The sequence below is a fragment of the Oryctolagus cuniculus genome, chromosome 14 (genome assembly GCF_051225735.1).
Source record: "Oryctolagus cuniculus isolate XC-2025 breed Fujian yellow rabbit chromosome 14, ASM5122573v1, whole genome shotgun sequence".
Taxonomy (NCBI): Eukaryota; Metazoa; Chordata; class Mammalia; order Lagomorpha; family Leporidae; genus Oryctolagus; species Oryctolagus cuniculus.
Genome location: NC_142880.1, coordinates 43573854 through 43589297, shown reverse-complemented (window position 1 = coordinate 43589297; position 15444 = coordinate 43573854). Strand labels below are relative to the sequence as shown.

The following is a 15444-nucleotide window of genomic DNA, read 5'->3' as shown; positions in this document are numbered from 1 at the left end:
ACTTCATGCACTCATGAGAATAGAATTATTTCTTCCCCTTAGTCCTTTGCCTCACTTTTTTTGTTGTTTAAAGATTTATTTGAAAGAGCTACAGTGAGTCAGAGGCAGAGAGAGAGAGAAGGTTCTATCTGCTGGCCCACTCCCTAGACAGCCACAACAGTCAGAGCTGCACCAATCTGAAGTCAGGAGCCAGGAGCCTCTTCAGGATCTCCCAGATGGGTTCGGGGGTTCAAGAACCTGGGCCATTCTCCATCACTTTCCCAGAGAGCTGGATTGGAAGTGGGATAGCCGTGACTCGAACCAGTGCCCTTACCCGCTACGCCACAGATCGGCCCCCCCCCCCTCCCGCTCCGTGTCTCACTTTTAATTTTGCTTTAAAAACTAATCAGGAACCAGCGTTGTGGCACAGCAGGTAAAATCACTTCCTATGATGCTGGCATCCTATATGGCTGCCAATTTGAGTCCCGGCTGCTCCTCTTTTGATCCAGTTCCCTGTTAATGGACTGTGAAAAGCAGCTGAGGATAGCCCAGGTGTTTTGGGCCCCTGCCACCCACATTAGGAGACTGGATGAAGCTCCTGGCTTCTGATTTCGGCCTGGTCTAGCACTGGCCCATTGTGGCCATCTGGGGAGGGAACCAGCAGATGGAAGATCTCTCTTTTTCTCTCTCTACTTTAACATAACTTTCTACGATTTCTACCAAGAAAAGCATATACAAATATATATAAGGCATATTTAGTATCTACCCATTTTTCATACAGCGAATAACACACTTTCTCTCACCATGAGAAAGTTCTTTAACGAGAACATACTTCATATATTAGCATCAATATTACTTGTACTATGTTGGCCTTGGGGCATTCAGATTCAGCAGTACATAATACTCACTTTTTTAAGTATGTGAGAGTGACCTAACAAAGTCAGAAGGCAACATGACTCAGCCACATGACAGGCTACTACCAGACAGAAACCTCACAACTCTGACTACCACATGCTGGTCCCTTGTTTATGCTAACTGAGCATGCTCAAATTCTCCAAAATTAAAGGGATCTCATTCAAAGTTGAAGGGATCTCATTCAGTTTCTTTTCCCCAGCCCTCATGAGTCCTCTCCTGTAGCCACCCCTGCAAAGGCAGCACACAGTCATATGACAAGGAGGGCTGGCACAAGAAGCTCGCTTCTTAACTATCCACACCAGGCTACATCTCGTGACTTGCCAATCTGGTCCACTTTCTCACAACCAAATTCAAATTCCTTCCGAGGAATCCAAAGATCTTTCCAGACAACAATTATGCTTTTGCCTCCTCGTGCCTACCTCTTTCACATGGGTGTGAAAGGACACCGACATGTCCAGTAGGATCTTGCGTTGCTCAACTCGTCGAACAAAATCTTGTATCCGGTCTTCAAGCTGGTGAGCAGCTTGGTAGATCTCTTCTGGATCACATTCCCCGGTCTGAGCCAGCTGTTCTGCTGCTTCTAGTAATTTGTCTGCATTGGTGTATGTGTTCTGCATAAGAGAACATCCAGAGAAGCAGAAGGTGAGAAACAGATCGCACAGTCACAATGCACAGTGACACGGAGTCAGCTGATGCTATTTCTGACCATTCACATAAACCAACAGAAAAAATATGATTGGCAGAGATGATATTAGGAGTCCTACCCATCCCTGTCAGCAGCCTTTTCCATTATCATTTTAGATAGTCGATCCTTGGCCCTCACGGCAAAGCACCGACATCTGAAAGGACGGTGGTATTTACAGGCAGTTGCTGTCTTGTGACTCAGAAAAGACTTTTGGATTTTTGCCAAGGAGAAGCCAGGAGACAGTCTATAGCCACAAATGCCCGCTTCACTTTTCTCCTGGTTTTAAGACAGGGTGGAAAGTCTCCGTCCTGTGTCTTTCAGTATGAGACACTGCTCTCATAACTCATTCCCTGCAAATTAAAGGTGAAGTTCCAAGCAAATTTAAGTTGCTGTCTCTTTTCATGTTTCTATGAATATTGGTGCTTCTGTGCTTATCTTTTTTCTGTTTAGGAGCACACTTTTTTTTTTTTTTTTAAGAAAAAGGAAAAGAATCTGTAATGGCTAAAACGTACACAGAGTTTCAAAGAGCTGAAAGTTAAGTGCAAATATGTATCTAAGATATTTTAAAAGTGATATTTTATTCTTCATAAATCTGACACTACAAATGGGCTCCTCAAATAAACAGAAATGCTTTAGGGACTCGATAGTGTTATAGGAAACTGCCAGTGAGGACAGTTTCTGATCTGGAGGGGGGATTGCTCAGACAGGCTGCAGGAGTCAGTGCAGCAGCAGAACAGCCTATTCCCCCTTAAAAAACAATGTGAGCTGCCTTCTCCTCCTCAACTAAGCCCAGAAGCCGAGCAGGGTAGGTGTTTCTTCCATGAGGATGGGAGGCGGCCACACGTGTGACAGAGTGCCCCCATGGGGAGTCAGAGCCAAGTAAGGTGATGAGGGTGCCCTTGCACTGGGCAGCCTGGTACGAGAAGTGAAGGTTCAACCAAACACGAATGATGAGAGTCCACCTGGGAAGGGGGTGGCCTCCAAGTCTGGAGATGGGGTATATCCAAAGGACTTAATTAACTAAGTCAACACATTAAGGATAATGAGATCTGGATTTTTCATTTCAGAGAAGGGAATTATTATAAGTACAGAAAAGGGGACACTTGAGTTGAAACTGGAGGTAATAGTCTTCCCCAGGCAGACATAAATGAGTATGCATGCACAGTATGCTCGCTCACATTCCTCTCCTTCCCTCCATGTGCAGAAAGGGCTGGGGAGAAGCACTGGCCCCAAAGCAGATTTTTACTTCTCAGCATCTCCCTCCTCTCAAAGCAATCAGGGCTCCATGGAGGAATGGCTACCTACAGGCCTGGGGTGGGACTGAGGATGACAGGAGCCTGAAACATCTTACTGTCCCCAGAGTAAAGAAGTGCTCAAGGACAATGTGGACAGGTCAGGACATAGAAGCCAGTCTGAGGAGGCTCCCTGACCACATCAGGGACAAAATCAGCATCACAGGGAATGAGGGGTGTCACATAGTCATCGGCTGAATACAACAAAATCAGCATGGATGCTGACACAGATGAATAAGTACCTCCCCACAAAGTACTTTTCAGTTAAAAAGGAGAGAAGCCTAGCAGGCACATTAACCCAGGACCAAAGTGAACACACAAGTAATAACACAGATGAAAGTCATGAGTCACCTGACAGGCTACTACATTGGCCACTCTGAAATCGTGCCCAGTGGCAGACTGTGGTCAAGGGCAAACCAAGGCACTGCTCAGGGACACTGAGAACTGTGACAATGAAGTAGCACAGGTGATTCTGAATGACAGCCTTTGCTATAAAGGGCATTACAGGGCCTAGTTAGTAGGTGTGTCAATGTCAGTTTTCTGACTTCAATAGCAGCATTAAGTTTCCACAGGATAATGTCCTTTCTTGGTAGGAAATATACACTAACGGAAAAGGTTCAAGGAGAAGTTCTTGTGCTGTACTTCCAACAAATTAAAAAATAACTGAACACAGCATGACAGGAGAGAGTGACTCAATAACGGTGGTAAGGATTCACGTTTACAGAGCAGATACAGGCACTCCCTGTCTCTCGCCACATCATGTTCGGTGCCACCTCAGGGCTCTGCTGGTAAGAGGGCCATTGCTAGATGAAGCCCTAGACCTTGCACCTCCAGATGAACTAAAACAAACCCCTAGATAAGGCAGGTTGCCTCAGGTATTTTGATATAGTAATAAGAAGGGCACTAATACCTAGAGCAAGTGGCATACATCAGGTGCAGCTGGTAAGGGGCTGTATGTCTACTGAGGATTTTACCATCAGTCTGCTCCTCCCACCACCACAGGCTGAAAGCCAGCCCTTGCCTCACCCCATCCCCCGGGGTGTGAAAAGATCATTGCACTGTGTGTTGTCATCCAAGTGGCCTTCTTGTACTAGACCATTTTACCACAGCCTATTTTACAGGTAAAAAAATGAGGGCTAGAGGGCCGTTGTTAACCCTAGGCGACAAAGCTTGCGGGTGGTAGAAGTAGATTCAAATCCAGGTCTCTCTGACACGTAGGCCTGTTGGGCTATGAAACAGTGCATCACAGGGCCCTGGTCACCTGGGAAACAAGGCACACAGTTCACTTTTCCTCCCTGTCAATCTCGAGAACCATTTGCAGTAGACTTCTCTTCTGGTGCTATCCAATATCTCATGAGAAAGTTCTGAAACATTCAGCATGATACTGAGTGCATAATTAGCAAAAGATCTTTCAAAACTCTTTATAAATGTATGAGGAGATGTCAAAGAATCCCTCAAAATTTCTTAATTAACAACAACCAGACTTGAAAAGTAGATATCCATATATACATTTATATATTATTTGGAATCAAATTATTTGAAATAGCCAGAAAAGTATAGCTGTTTCCTAGTCTGGGTATAGACCTTAAAAGCACAATTAGGCTAGCGCCGCAGCTCACTAGGCTAATCCTCCGCCTGCGGCGCTGGCACACCAGGTTCTAGTCCCAGTCGGGGCGCCGGATTCTGTTCCGGTCGCTCCTCTTCCTGTCCAGTTCTCTGCTGTGGCCCGGGAGTGCAGTGGAGGATGGCCCAAGTCCTTGGGGTCTGCACCCGCATGGGAGACCAGGAGAAGCACCTGGCTCCTGCCTTCGCATCAGCGCAATGCGCTGGCCACAGCGGCCACTGAGGGGTGAACCAACGGAAAAAGGAAGACCTTCCTCTCTGTCTCTCTCTGTCCACTCTGCCTGTCAAAAAATAAAAAAATAAAATAAAAAAAAAGCACAATTAAAGGGCTTGTGAGACCTTAACATAATATGTAACAGTAACTCTTGCATAGAGCAAACAGAAAAATTTCCCACTTCAAAGGCATCTGTGACAGCAAGGCAATGTCCTATAAACATCTGTTATCAATGCTCCAGGGCAAATACATGTCCACCCTCCAACCTGTGCAACTCCAGGCCTGTCCCCCACCATGCAGTCTGGCAACTTGTCAGCAGGGGCTGTGGTGATAAGAAGCCCTCAGAGTTGGGACCTGAAGATCCAGAGCTGTATCAAACCACCACAGTGCCTGAGTGATGGCCAGGGGACACTGGCAGAGCCAGCACTGCAACACGTTTTGTCACTGAGCTCTGTGACTATGGGTAGGCTCACCCTCTGAGCCTCCCCTGCTCGCGACTAGCCCACCTTATAGGTGAGTCAAGGTGGTTGGTAAATCAGATAATGCACAGAGCAGGCCCCAGTCCATGTGGTGTACCCTTCCTCCACAGACCAGGGATGAGAACATGGTAGGAAGGACAGAATGCCATTTAGAATAAAAAAATAATGAAGATAGTCTCCAAGTCAAGAGAAAGCTAAGGGGATAGGTCAACTAAATGCAGTATGAGGTCCTGGAAGAGAAAAGGGATGTCAGGGAAAGACTAAGGAATTCTGGACAGTGGATGGACTGTAGTTAATAAGACAATACTGGTTCACTAATTACAACAAATTCACCATATTAATAAAAGATATTTATAGAGCAAACTTGGGATAAGATACAGGAACTCTCTATATTATCCTTGAAGTTTTTCTTTCAATCTAAGATTATCCTAAAAAACAATATTTATTTTAAAATACATGTGTACATATGTATGTATAAGTGTATAAGTTTATAAGCTGTTTTCAAAAAGTTCATGGAAAACGCATATTTAAAAAATGCTTGAACTTCAAAACATTTTTGTACCCAAGTTTTGAGTCCATTTTCCACAAACTTTTTGAAGTATCCTTGTGTGTGGATAGATGGACTGAAGGATGGAACAGATTTGAAAATGAGTTTTCACATATAAACAATACTTGACCATTTCCAGCACATCTCATCCAGACCTTCCCCTCCTGGGCTAGCACTCGGGGCAACCTGGAGAAGCATGGCCTCCGGCCCCAGGAGAGGCTTCTCCTGCCTGCTAGGGTCAGGATGGAGTTGTACAAACACTTGGCCACCAAGGTTCCCCAAGTTCCCCAAGGTGACTCTACCAAGATGATGAGTTATGGAGACCCAGCTCCCCTCAGAGCCTCACCTCAGAGTCCCAGTCTGTGTCCCCAAGATGGACACATAAGGGCCTCAGAGCCAACAGTGGAGGGGCTGTGTGCAGAGCAGAGTGCTGTGGACACACACTGACTATCACCATAGCTTTGCAGTCCTCTGCTTCCCACGTAGCATACACAATCTTCAGATGACAGCTTCCCCGACATTTCTGAAAGTTTCCCCGTCTCTCTGATGCCACACAAAGACATTTACAACATAAATGCCCCAAGGAACACTCACATTTTTAAATGGCCTGGGGCACTAAACAGCAATTATGCATACCACTTCTTTTTTTTTAACTTTTTTTTTTTTTTTTGACAGGCAGAGTGGACAGTGAGAGAGAGAGACAGAGAGGAAGGTCTTCCTTTTGCCGTTGGTTCACCCTCCAATGGCCGCCACGGCCGGCGCGCTGCAACCGGCGCACCATGCTGATCCGATGGCAGGAGCCAGGTGCTTCTCCTGGTCTCCCATGGGGTGCATCCCACTTCTTATCTTACACTTAAAGAAAATGAAGTAGCAGAAGCATGGGCAGGAGGGAGGGTAGGGTGAAAAATATTACTAGGCTCCTAAATCTGTATATATGAAATGCCTTTAATTAATTCACCTGAACAAATTGAAAAGAAAAAAATGAATTGGCCATAATAAATGGACAAACCTTAAAAAAAAAAAAAAAAAGAAAGAAAGAAAATGAAGTAACACAAAAGTGCCAGGGGCTTCCCTCAGCACAGTGCCAGGTGCTAGTGGGGTGTGTCAGCACCTGCATGCCTGACCCCGGGCCAGGCTTTCCCAAGAACAGGCCTAACCTGGACTCTGCAATGAAGAACAGAGATTTGCACATGCTGCTACTAAACCCTGCTGATCAAACATGCTAACTTTTGAGCACTTGCTCTATGCCTCACAATAGCCCTATCACATGGCTGCTACTTCATTCCCATTCCACAGCAGAGGAAACTGACACACAGAGAGGTAAAGTAACTTGCCTGAGTCAGCCAGTGGAGCTAAGATGGTTAAAACAGCCCATGCCTGGGCCAGGATTTCTCTTAGAAGGGGAAACTTAGTCACTTGACTTGGGGCAGGAGGGTTTTCAGGTAAAAGCATACTTTAAAGTCTGAAGAAACTAGACAGTGCCTCAGGCTTCTCTCTCTAGGCCCATTTCCTTGTCTGAGGGGTGGGAGTCATCCTTGCCAGGAGGGCTAAGGAAGATAAGGCAAGGGCCTGGCCAAGGTAGGGATCCTGATAGTCTCCTTTTTATTGAGTGATTAAAACCACCTAACTAGGAGGACTCAGGGAAATACTATTTATCTGGAGAGTATTTCTTACCAGTGACAGCCAGAGGCTACATTTAGAACCTAGAGGATCTTGAAGCAGATAGGAAAGACAAACACTGATAGGGCTGAAAATTTATTTCTGTTCTATTTCTCATAGTAAAATGACAACAAGCAAATCAAAGCCTGTAAATAAGAAACAACCAAGCATCTTAACATGGTAGAAATGTAATGGGGGAAGGCAGAACTGGCAGTTAACAGGCTACTTGGTTATACCCATCCCATACTGGAGTGCCTTGGTTCAAGCCCTGGCTCTGCTCCCAATCCCAGCACCCTGGGAGACGGCAGGTGATGGTTCATGTGGTCAGGTACCAGTTGCCCAATCAGGAAACCTGGATTAGGTTCCTGGCTCCTGGTTGGGAGAGCCTCAGCCAGGGGGCCACTGAGGGAACGTGGGGGGTATAAGCCAGTAGATGGGATTTCTGTGTCTCCCTCAAATAAATCAATAAATGTCATGAAAATGAATGATAGCCAATTCCACAGTACAAATTAAAAGCCCAAGATCATCTGAATTGTCAATTAAAAGACACAGAAATTCTCAGATTATCTTTTCATCCATGAAGAGAAAACACAGTATTCACATACACGTAACAGAGGTGACAACTTCAGCTTAGGTACAGCATGGTAAAATTGAACACGTGAACAACAGATTTGGGTCCAGCAACATACTGCCTACTATCTATGTATGTAAGCATTTACCATGGATACACGTTCATTCTGAGGGGCGCATGGGGGTCCAGCAAGGTAGGGTGGGTCAGAGGTAAAGCACCTGCAACACCTCCTGGAGTGATTCCCACATGCTGTTGGGTAGTCTGAAAACACAAGGTTAGTATTCATCGAGGTATCTGGACAATGTGAATGATCCAAATGTTCTAGGCTAGGGACTTGGCATCCTGAGTACCTGCAAAGTGTCAGATATTTTCATATGTATTCTTATGATTGCAACCTGATAAGGAGAGATAGTAGATATTATTTTACAACTAGGAAAAACTGAGGCTCATAGAAATCAAGTACCTTGCTTCTGGTCAGACAATCATAAAACAGTGGAGTCATATTACTAAGTTTTAGAAGTGCTTTTAATAAGGAAAACAAAAAAGCAGGAGAGAGAATTTGATGGTATCTGTTAAATTCACATCAACCTAAAGGAAATTCTTGGTAGCAAATAATTTGCCCTGAATCTTCCACTATCAATTTATTTAGACTAAAAAACAACATGACTTATGTTAAAAACTTAACTGGCAGCCTGCTGTATATATGCATGGCTCTAGGATCTGTAATACAGAAATGAAGAGTGTGCTAACAACGGGGAAGATTTCCGTAGGTGCATGTGGTGGGATATAGACTCCTCCTTGCAAAAGATGAATGAGTTCAGAGACCAGGGAGTTAGAGGGCCAGCTTATCTTCTGGAGCATTTCTCAAACGAATGTAAGGTCTCCTGCTTTCCTAAAGAACACATTCTTCTGTCCAAGAAAGCAAGATAATTACTTGGCTCATATAAAAAGTGGTTGACAGAAACGCTTTCATGGAGAGTAACTTCACAAAAGGCTACATCTTTGGGTGGTAATTTGAGTCCCAGAGAATAAAAGGCAGTTTAAGCATGCAAAAACCAGGGCATGTGGAAAGATGTTCTTGCCAGAGATTTACTGGCAAAATTTAAGGGATCTACTGTACTCCCTAAGCCAATTTCTTCCATGAACCAGAATTTTCTGGGCTTACTAACTGTTGTAATCACAGCTTTTTAAAGGTAAAAAGGAATTTTAACTTAGGTAACTATTTGAAAGTAAACAATCATTGTTAAAGAACATCTTCTTTGCACTAATCATTTGCTTTAAGTTGTTTTTTTTTTTTTTTTTTTTTTTTTTTTTTTTTTTTTTTGCTACTACATGAAAATGCACTATGCTACACACATCACACTTTAAGTCGATCAGCATGGATTTATTCAGTAGGCTCCATCTACACACATCACTGTACAGGATAAAGGAATGGACCTTCAGATTAGTCACAAGGTAGTTCTCAGCTCTATAATTGGGTGCAAAAATGATTCAAGAGCTTTCTTAGTGGCTACAGTTGTGTCTGAAATGAATCCTGAAATCTAGGCCCTGGAGCAAGGCCTCATGCCTGCAGAAGTTATGCTGTGCTGCAGGGCTCACATTCACCAAGTAAACATGACGTTCCTCTGGGTTCCTCCTTCCCAGAACACTAGGATTGTTTTATATAGCAAATCTGTGTTTAGCACATTTTCTATGAATTCAACCATAGACTTTCACCACTTCCTTTTTGAATCTGTTACGTTACTTCAGCATGCCACAGCTTACTATTTTAAAGAAGTTCACTAAATTTTATTTTTTCAAGATTCATTTATTTAAAAGAGTTACAGAGAAGGAGACACACACACACACACACACACACAGAAAGAGAGAGAGAGAGAGAGAGAGAGAGAGAGAGAGAGAGAGAGAGAGAGAGATCTTGTATCTACCAGTTCACTCCCCAAATGGCCGCAACAGCCTAGGCTGCCTAAGCTGAAGTCAGGAGCCAGGAGCTTCACCCAACGTGGGTGGAAGGGGCTCAAAAACTTGGGCCATCTTCCACTGCTTTTCCCAGGCCATTAGCAGGGAGCCGGATCAGAAGTGGAGCAGTTGGGAGAGAAACCATAGCCTATACCGGATGCTGGCAGCAACTTAACCCACCACACCACAACACTACACCTAGAAAAATTTTGTTAAGTAAACTGCTTATTTAATATCTCTAAACTGAAAACAATTTATAACTAATTTTATAAAGGAAGCTTCAAAACACAATCCCCAGAACAAATTGATCAATCCAGAAATAACTTATAAGTAAAAAGAAAAAGAAATTTGTGTCAAACTTTGTTGTACCTTTGTGAATACATTACAGAAAATTAAGTAAGACCCCTCCCCTCAGTAAGCACTAAAGATCCCTCTGTTTCCATTTATGAGGTGTCTCCAAAGACTATTCTGCCCCTCCAGAAAAAAATTCTAAAATAGGAAGACTGACACTTGCCAGGAGGATGTCTACTGCAACTTGTTATGACAGAAGGCAGGCAAAAGTAGGGAGGGCAGAAGGGGGAAGGTGGCCAAGGTAATTCATTGATCTTGGTGGGCCCCATCCTTGTGGGCTAAAGTAAAACTCCAGTCCTGTCTTCTTTATGAAGGGCTAGAGGGCTTGCAGGAAGGAAGTGAAAAATGCATAGTGCACTTTTACAGTCCATGCAGACTATACCTAACTACATGTGGTCTTCATAAAGCCAGGTTCCTTATGGAGCCCCCTAACAGCCATGATTCTTCTGGCTGAAAATGTTACTAGAGGGGCTGGTGCTGTGGTACAGGGGGTTAAAGTTCTGGCCTGCAGTGCTGGCATCTCATATGTGTGCTGGTTCAAGTCCCGGCTGCTCTATTTCCAATGCAGCTCCCTGCTAATGTGCCTGAAAGCAGTGAAGGATGGCCCAAGTGTTTGGTCCCCTACACTCATGTGGTAGACCTGGAAGAAGCTCCTGGCTCCTGGCTTTGGCCTGGCCCAGCCCCAGCCATTGTGACCATTTGTGGAATGAACTAGTGGATGGAAGACCTCTCTGTCCCTACCTCTCTTTGTAATTCTACCCTTCAAATAAATAAAATAAATCTTTTTTTAAAAATGTTACTAGAGAGCTCAGATTAAACAAGGTTGAGTGGCAGAGAAAGAGTCCACCATATTTCTTCATGTCTCATAGCTCCATGGCTACCTTACCACATTTAATTATGGTTATTTCCTCTCCTACAGGGCGGTCCCTCTGTTTACAATACCTGATGGTGTCATTTTTGTGGCAGAGCCAAATCCTTTTAGAATGAGTCTGAAATGGGGGCTAGTGTTGTGGTACAATGGGTTAAACCAACACTTAGGACATTGGCATCCTGTATCAGAGTGCAGATTCAAGTTCCAGCTGCTCCATTTCCTATTCAGCTCCCTGCTAATGTGCCTGGGAAGTCAGAGGAACATGGCCCTAGTGCTTGGGCACCTGCCACCCATACAAGAGACCTGCATGGAGTTCTTGGCTCCTGGCTTAAACCTGGGTGATCCCTGAGCTGTTATAGCCACGTGGGGAGTGAACCAGTTGATAGAAGGTCTGTCTCCTTCTGTTTCTCTCCCCATCTCTCTGTCACTCCACTTTTCAAAATAAATCTTTTTCTTAAAGATTTTATTTACTTATTTGAAAGGCATAAATTCAGAGAGAGAAGGAGAAAGAGATCCATCTTCCATCCACTGGGTCACACTATAGCTAGGGCTGGGCCAGGACAAAGCCAGGAGCCAGGAGCTTCTTCCAGGACTCCCATGTGGGTGCAGGGGCCTAAGCACTTGTGCTGTCTTCCACTGCTTTCCAAGGCACATTAGCAGGGAGTTGGATTGGAAGTGGGGCAGCCAAGGCTCAAACTGGAGCCCGTATGGGATGCTGGCAAGAAGAGGGGTATTATATTAACAACTGGGTCCCAGGTCCCCATTAACAACAACTAATCGCTGAATGTCTCCTCCAAGCAAAGCATCTAGGTCTGCCTGGCAGCTCCAAAAGAGAGGTCTAAAGTCAGCAGTGGCTGCTTCTGAAACCAATAACTGTCTCAAAAATATAACAGAAGCAAGTCACATTCATCAGGGAGAGAGAGGAGTGGGCCTGTGGGCATTCAATGCCAGAAGGGAAAGAAGTACATGAGGGAGAAGTTGAAGATGCTGGGCAAAGAGGTTATAACTGATGGGACCAGCATCAGCCACTGGATTTGAGGAGAGGGTAGGGAAAGAGGTGGTGCTGAGGTGAGACATCAAGAGATCACAGGCAAAGCCACATGCTGGGGTGCACACCTGATGGAGACTTGCAGGGGAGAGTGGTACAGAGGGGGAGAGCCTAGTGTCCATGCAGGTCCTAGCCCTGGAAGACCAGATCCACATACTTGCCTTGCAGGCCACACGTCCTGCTGCTCAGGTCCCACCTGTTGCCCCCATTGCTCACTTCTAAAATCCTCTTCTTCCTTTGACACTTGCTGGGTTTTATTAATAGTCATGTCTTGGCTTAAATGTCAAGAACTACACTGGAAAGCCCCCTGACAGCTAGCCATGCCTGCTAAGGAGGTCCAGGTTTACAGCCACATGCTGTGGCTCCCCTTGCCTGGCAGAATATCTGACACATAATAGATGATTCTTTGAAAAACTAGATAAAAGGTGCACAGATTGGTCAAATGAACAAAATGTGTTTATAACTTTGATGCACAGTTCAGATTAGGGCTAAAGCACTTGGAATTTGGGCAAGAGTCAGGCATTCCTTTGAATCCCAGGGACAATGAGCAAGAGCAATGAGAAAGGACTGAAACTCAGAGGAGTAGCAGAAGGAGCAGGTATTTAAAAGATGACCACGGAGCAGGTACTACATTACTCTTTGCCTGCCCCCAAACCTGAAGGCAGAAATGTTTCCAGGAAAGACTGTTCCCTACTCTTGCTATTTGCTGAGAGCTTGCTGACAGCTGATGATTGTCTAAGACTTGAGGCTGTGTTAGACATGAGATGACAGGGGAAGATCAACCACAGAAGACACTGTCTTCATTTAGAATGGACAGGACCACAGGAACTGGAAGGAGGGGACTTCATTACTTTGGTCCGTCACATTAGAAGATGCACAGAAATGTGTGAGGCAGAGGTGAGGGTGACCCCACTGGTAGTCATTTTAAATATGCTGCCCAAGGCAAGAGCCTCCACATCTCCAGAGCTTGGCTGTTTGCAGTTCTGCCTCTAAATTCTTTGGTGCCTTAAATCTTTGGTCATATAACCCAAATTCCACATTCATCCTCAAATCACAGTAATTACAGCATCAGTTTATCTTAGGAAAAAAGTGAAGGAGAGATAAGAGCACATTTCCCACATTTTTTTCTGCTACAGGAAGGCAAAATATTTCCTAGCAAGTGAACATAGAGAGGCCACATGTAATGTGAACAAGAGAAGGGCCCCAAAGATAAATGAAGTGAATGTGCCAAAGCTGTGGAATTCAATCTTCCCTACTCGTTTCTTGAGACTGATAAAGCACAAGGTTGAGACTTGCATTTTTACTTTACAAAATGAAGATATTCAAGGAATGTCATTGTTTACAGGAATTTTCATGGAATCAGACTTAAGTGTAATTTGCTTATTATCCTATAATTCCAGCCCATATTTTAGTGTGCAATTGAACCTTTCATCACGTAAAATGTACTGATCACAAAGTCATGGTTTAACGCACATTTTTAAAACAGATTATGAGGCTACGTTGTTAGAGCTATATTGATAACTCTTCTTTTTATGATAAACTTTTCATGTTTTCAAGTCTATGCTCTAGTATTAATATTCTTTTACCAACTTTCTTTTGTTCAATATTTTCCTGGTGGATCATTTTCTAATATTTAACGTACTTTCAAACTTCTTGGGTATCTATGCTTTAGGTATACCCTTTAAAACCAACAAATAGCATAGCTTTAAGAGCTATTCAAACTGAGAATCTGTTTTTGATGAGTATAATCTACTTTCCATTTACTGTAATTACTGATATTTTTGGACAGATTATTTACTTTGTGATTTCTACCATGATTTTTGTTATTTCTTTTGCTTCCTCCAGATCCATTTTAGCGGCTTTGATTCCTGGTTTTTTATATTTCTCTACCTTTTAAATTTATTTGGAAGCAATGTTTTCTATCTGTACTTTCAGTGGACATTCAGAAATGTTAACAGGCACAGCTGACTTATTCATCCAGGATGGACACAGTGGCTCCTGCCATCCTCTTCAGAACACACTTCTCCCTCTCACAGCAGGGCAGCTGGCACTGTGGTTTTCATTTGTTTTAGCTACCTCTCAAAGTTTAATTGGTCAGTCCTTTATCTACAGCCATATGTCCCAATTTCTTTGCTCTTGTTAATTCCAGTCCTTTCTTGTCATACCCCCATTTTATTCATTGAATTAATTCATGGAAAAATTTTGCCAAATACTTAAAATATGCCAGACATTGCCCTACATGCTAGTGATACAGGATTAAACAAAGCCTCTGTTCTTGTAGAGTGTAAATTACATGGGACACTTAATTATTCTTAGTAAACACTTCAGTTTTTCTGATGAAATAGTCTCGGTTTTGGTCTACAGTTTATCCTCACTATTGAATGACAGTTGAGCTAGGTACAGAATTCAAGGTTTAGAGTTACCCTCCCTCATTCTCCATTCCACTGTTTTCTGAAATCTATCATTACTGATGAAACACAGGTTTTTCTTCAAATAGTCATTCTCACGGTGTCATTTTATAATTTCTGTGTTCTTAAGAATTTTTTTTTATGTTCCTCAGTTTACCATAAGGTGAGATTGGTTTTGTCCTACTTAGATGGTTTCCTTTTCTCTGCCTCCCTTTTGGTTCTCTTTTACTCTGGTTCTCTTTTTCTCTCTCTCACCCTTCATCTTTCCCTCTTTGTGTTGTGTGTAGGATTTTTCAGATCAGAAAGTTAACTTTAGAGCACTTTTAATGTATCCAAAGTCACACACTTATAATACAGCCAATGTTTTTTTTTCCATTTTTTTAATTTAATAAATGTGAATTTACAAAGTGCAACTTTTGTATTATTGTGGCTTCCCCCCCGTAACCTCTCTCCCTCCCCCAGCCCTCCCCTCTCCCACTCCCTCTCCCATCCCACCCTTCATCGAGTTTCATTTTCAATTATCCTTATATACAGAAGATCAACTTAGTATATACTAAGCAAAGATTTCAACAGACTGCACTCACATAACCGCACAAGATATAGAGTATTGTTGGACTAGTAGTGTTGTCTTAAACTCTCATAGTAAAACACACTAAGGACAGAGACCCTACATGGGGAGCATGTGCCCAGTGACTCCTGTTGTTGATTTAGCAATTGACACCCTTATTTATGATGTCAGTAATCACCCGAGGCTCTTGCCACGAGCTGTCAAGGCTATGGAAGCCCCTTGAGTTCACCAACTCTGAACTTGTTTAGTCAAGGCCATATCACAGTGGAGTTTCCTTC

At 43.6% G+C, this 15444-nt stretch overlaps 1 protein-coding gene across 4 annotated transcripts in view; it reads right to left on the bottom strand.

The window, feature by feature from the left end:
* TRIO (trio Rho guanine nucleotide exchange factor) overlaps window positions 1-15444 on the bottom strand; it is a 375250-nt gene that overhangs the window by 161374 nt on the left and 198432 nt on the right. For all 4 annotated transcript variants that reach the window (XM_070056594.2, XM_070056595.2, XM_070056598.2 and 1 more), the window contains exon 11: window positions 1314-1505. In XM_070056594.2, coding sequence (XP_069912695.1) covers window positions 1314-1505 — 192 coding nt within the window. The remainder of the gene's footprint in view (window positions 1-1313; window positions 1506-15444) is intronic.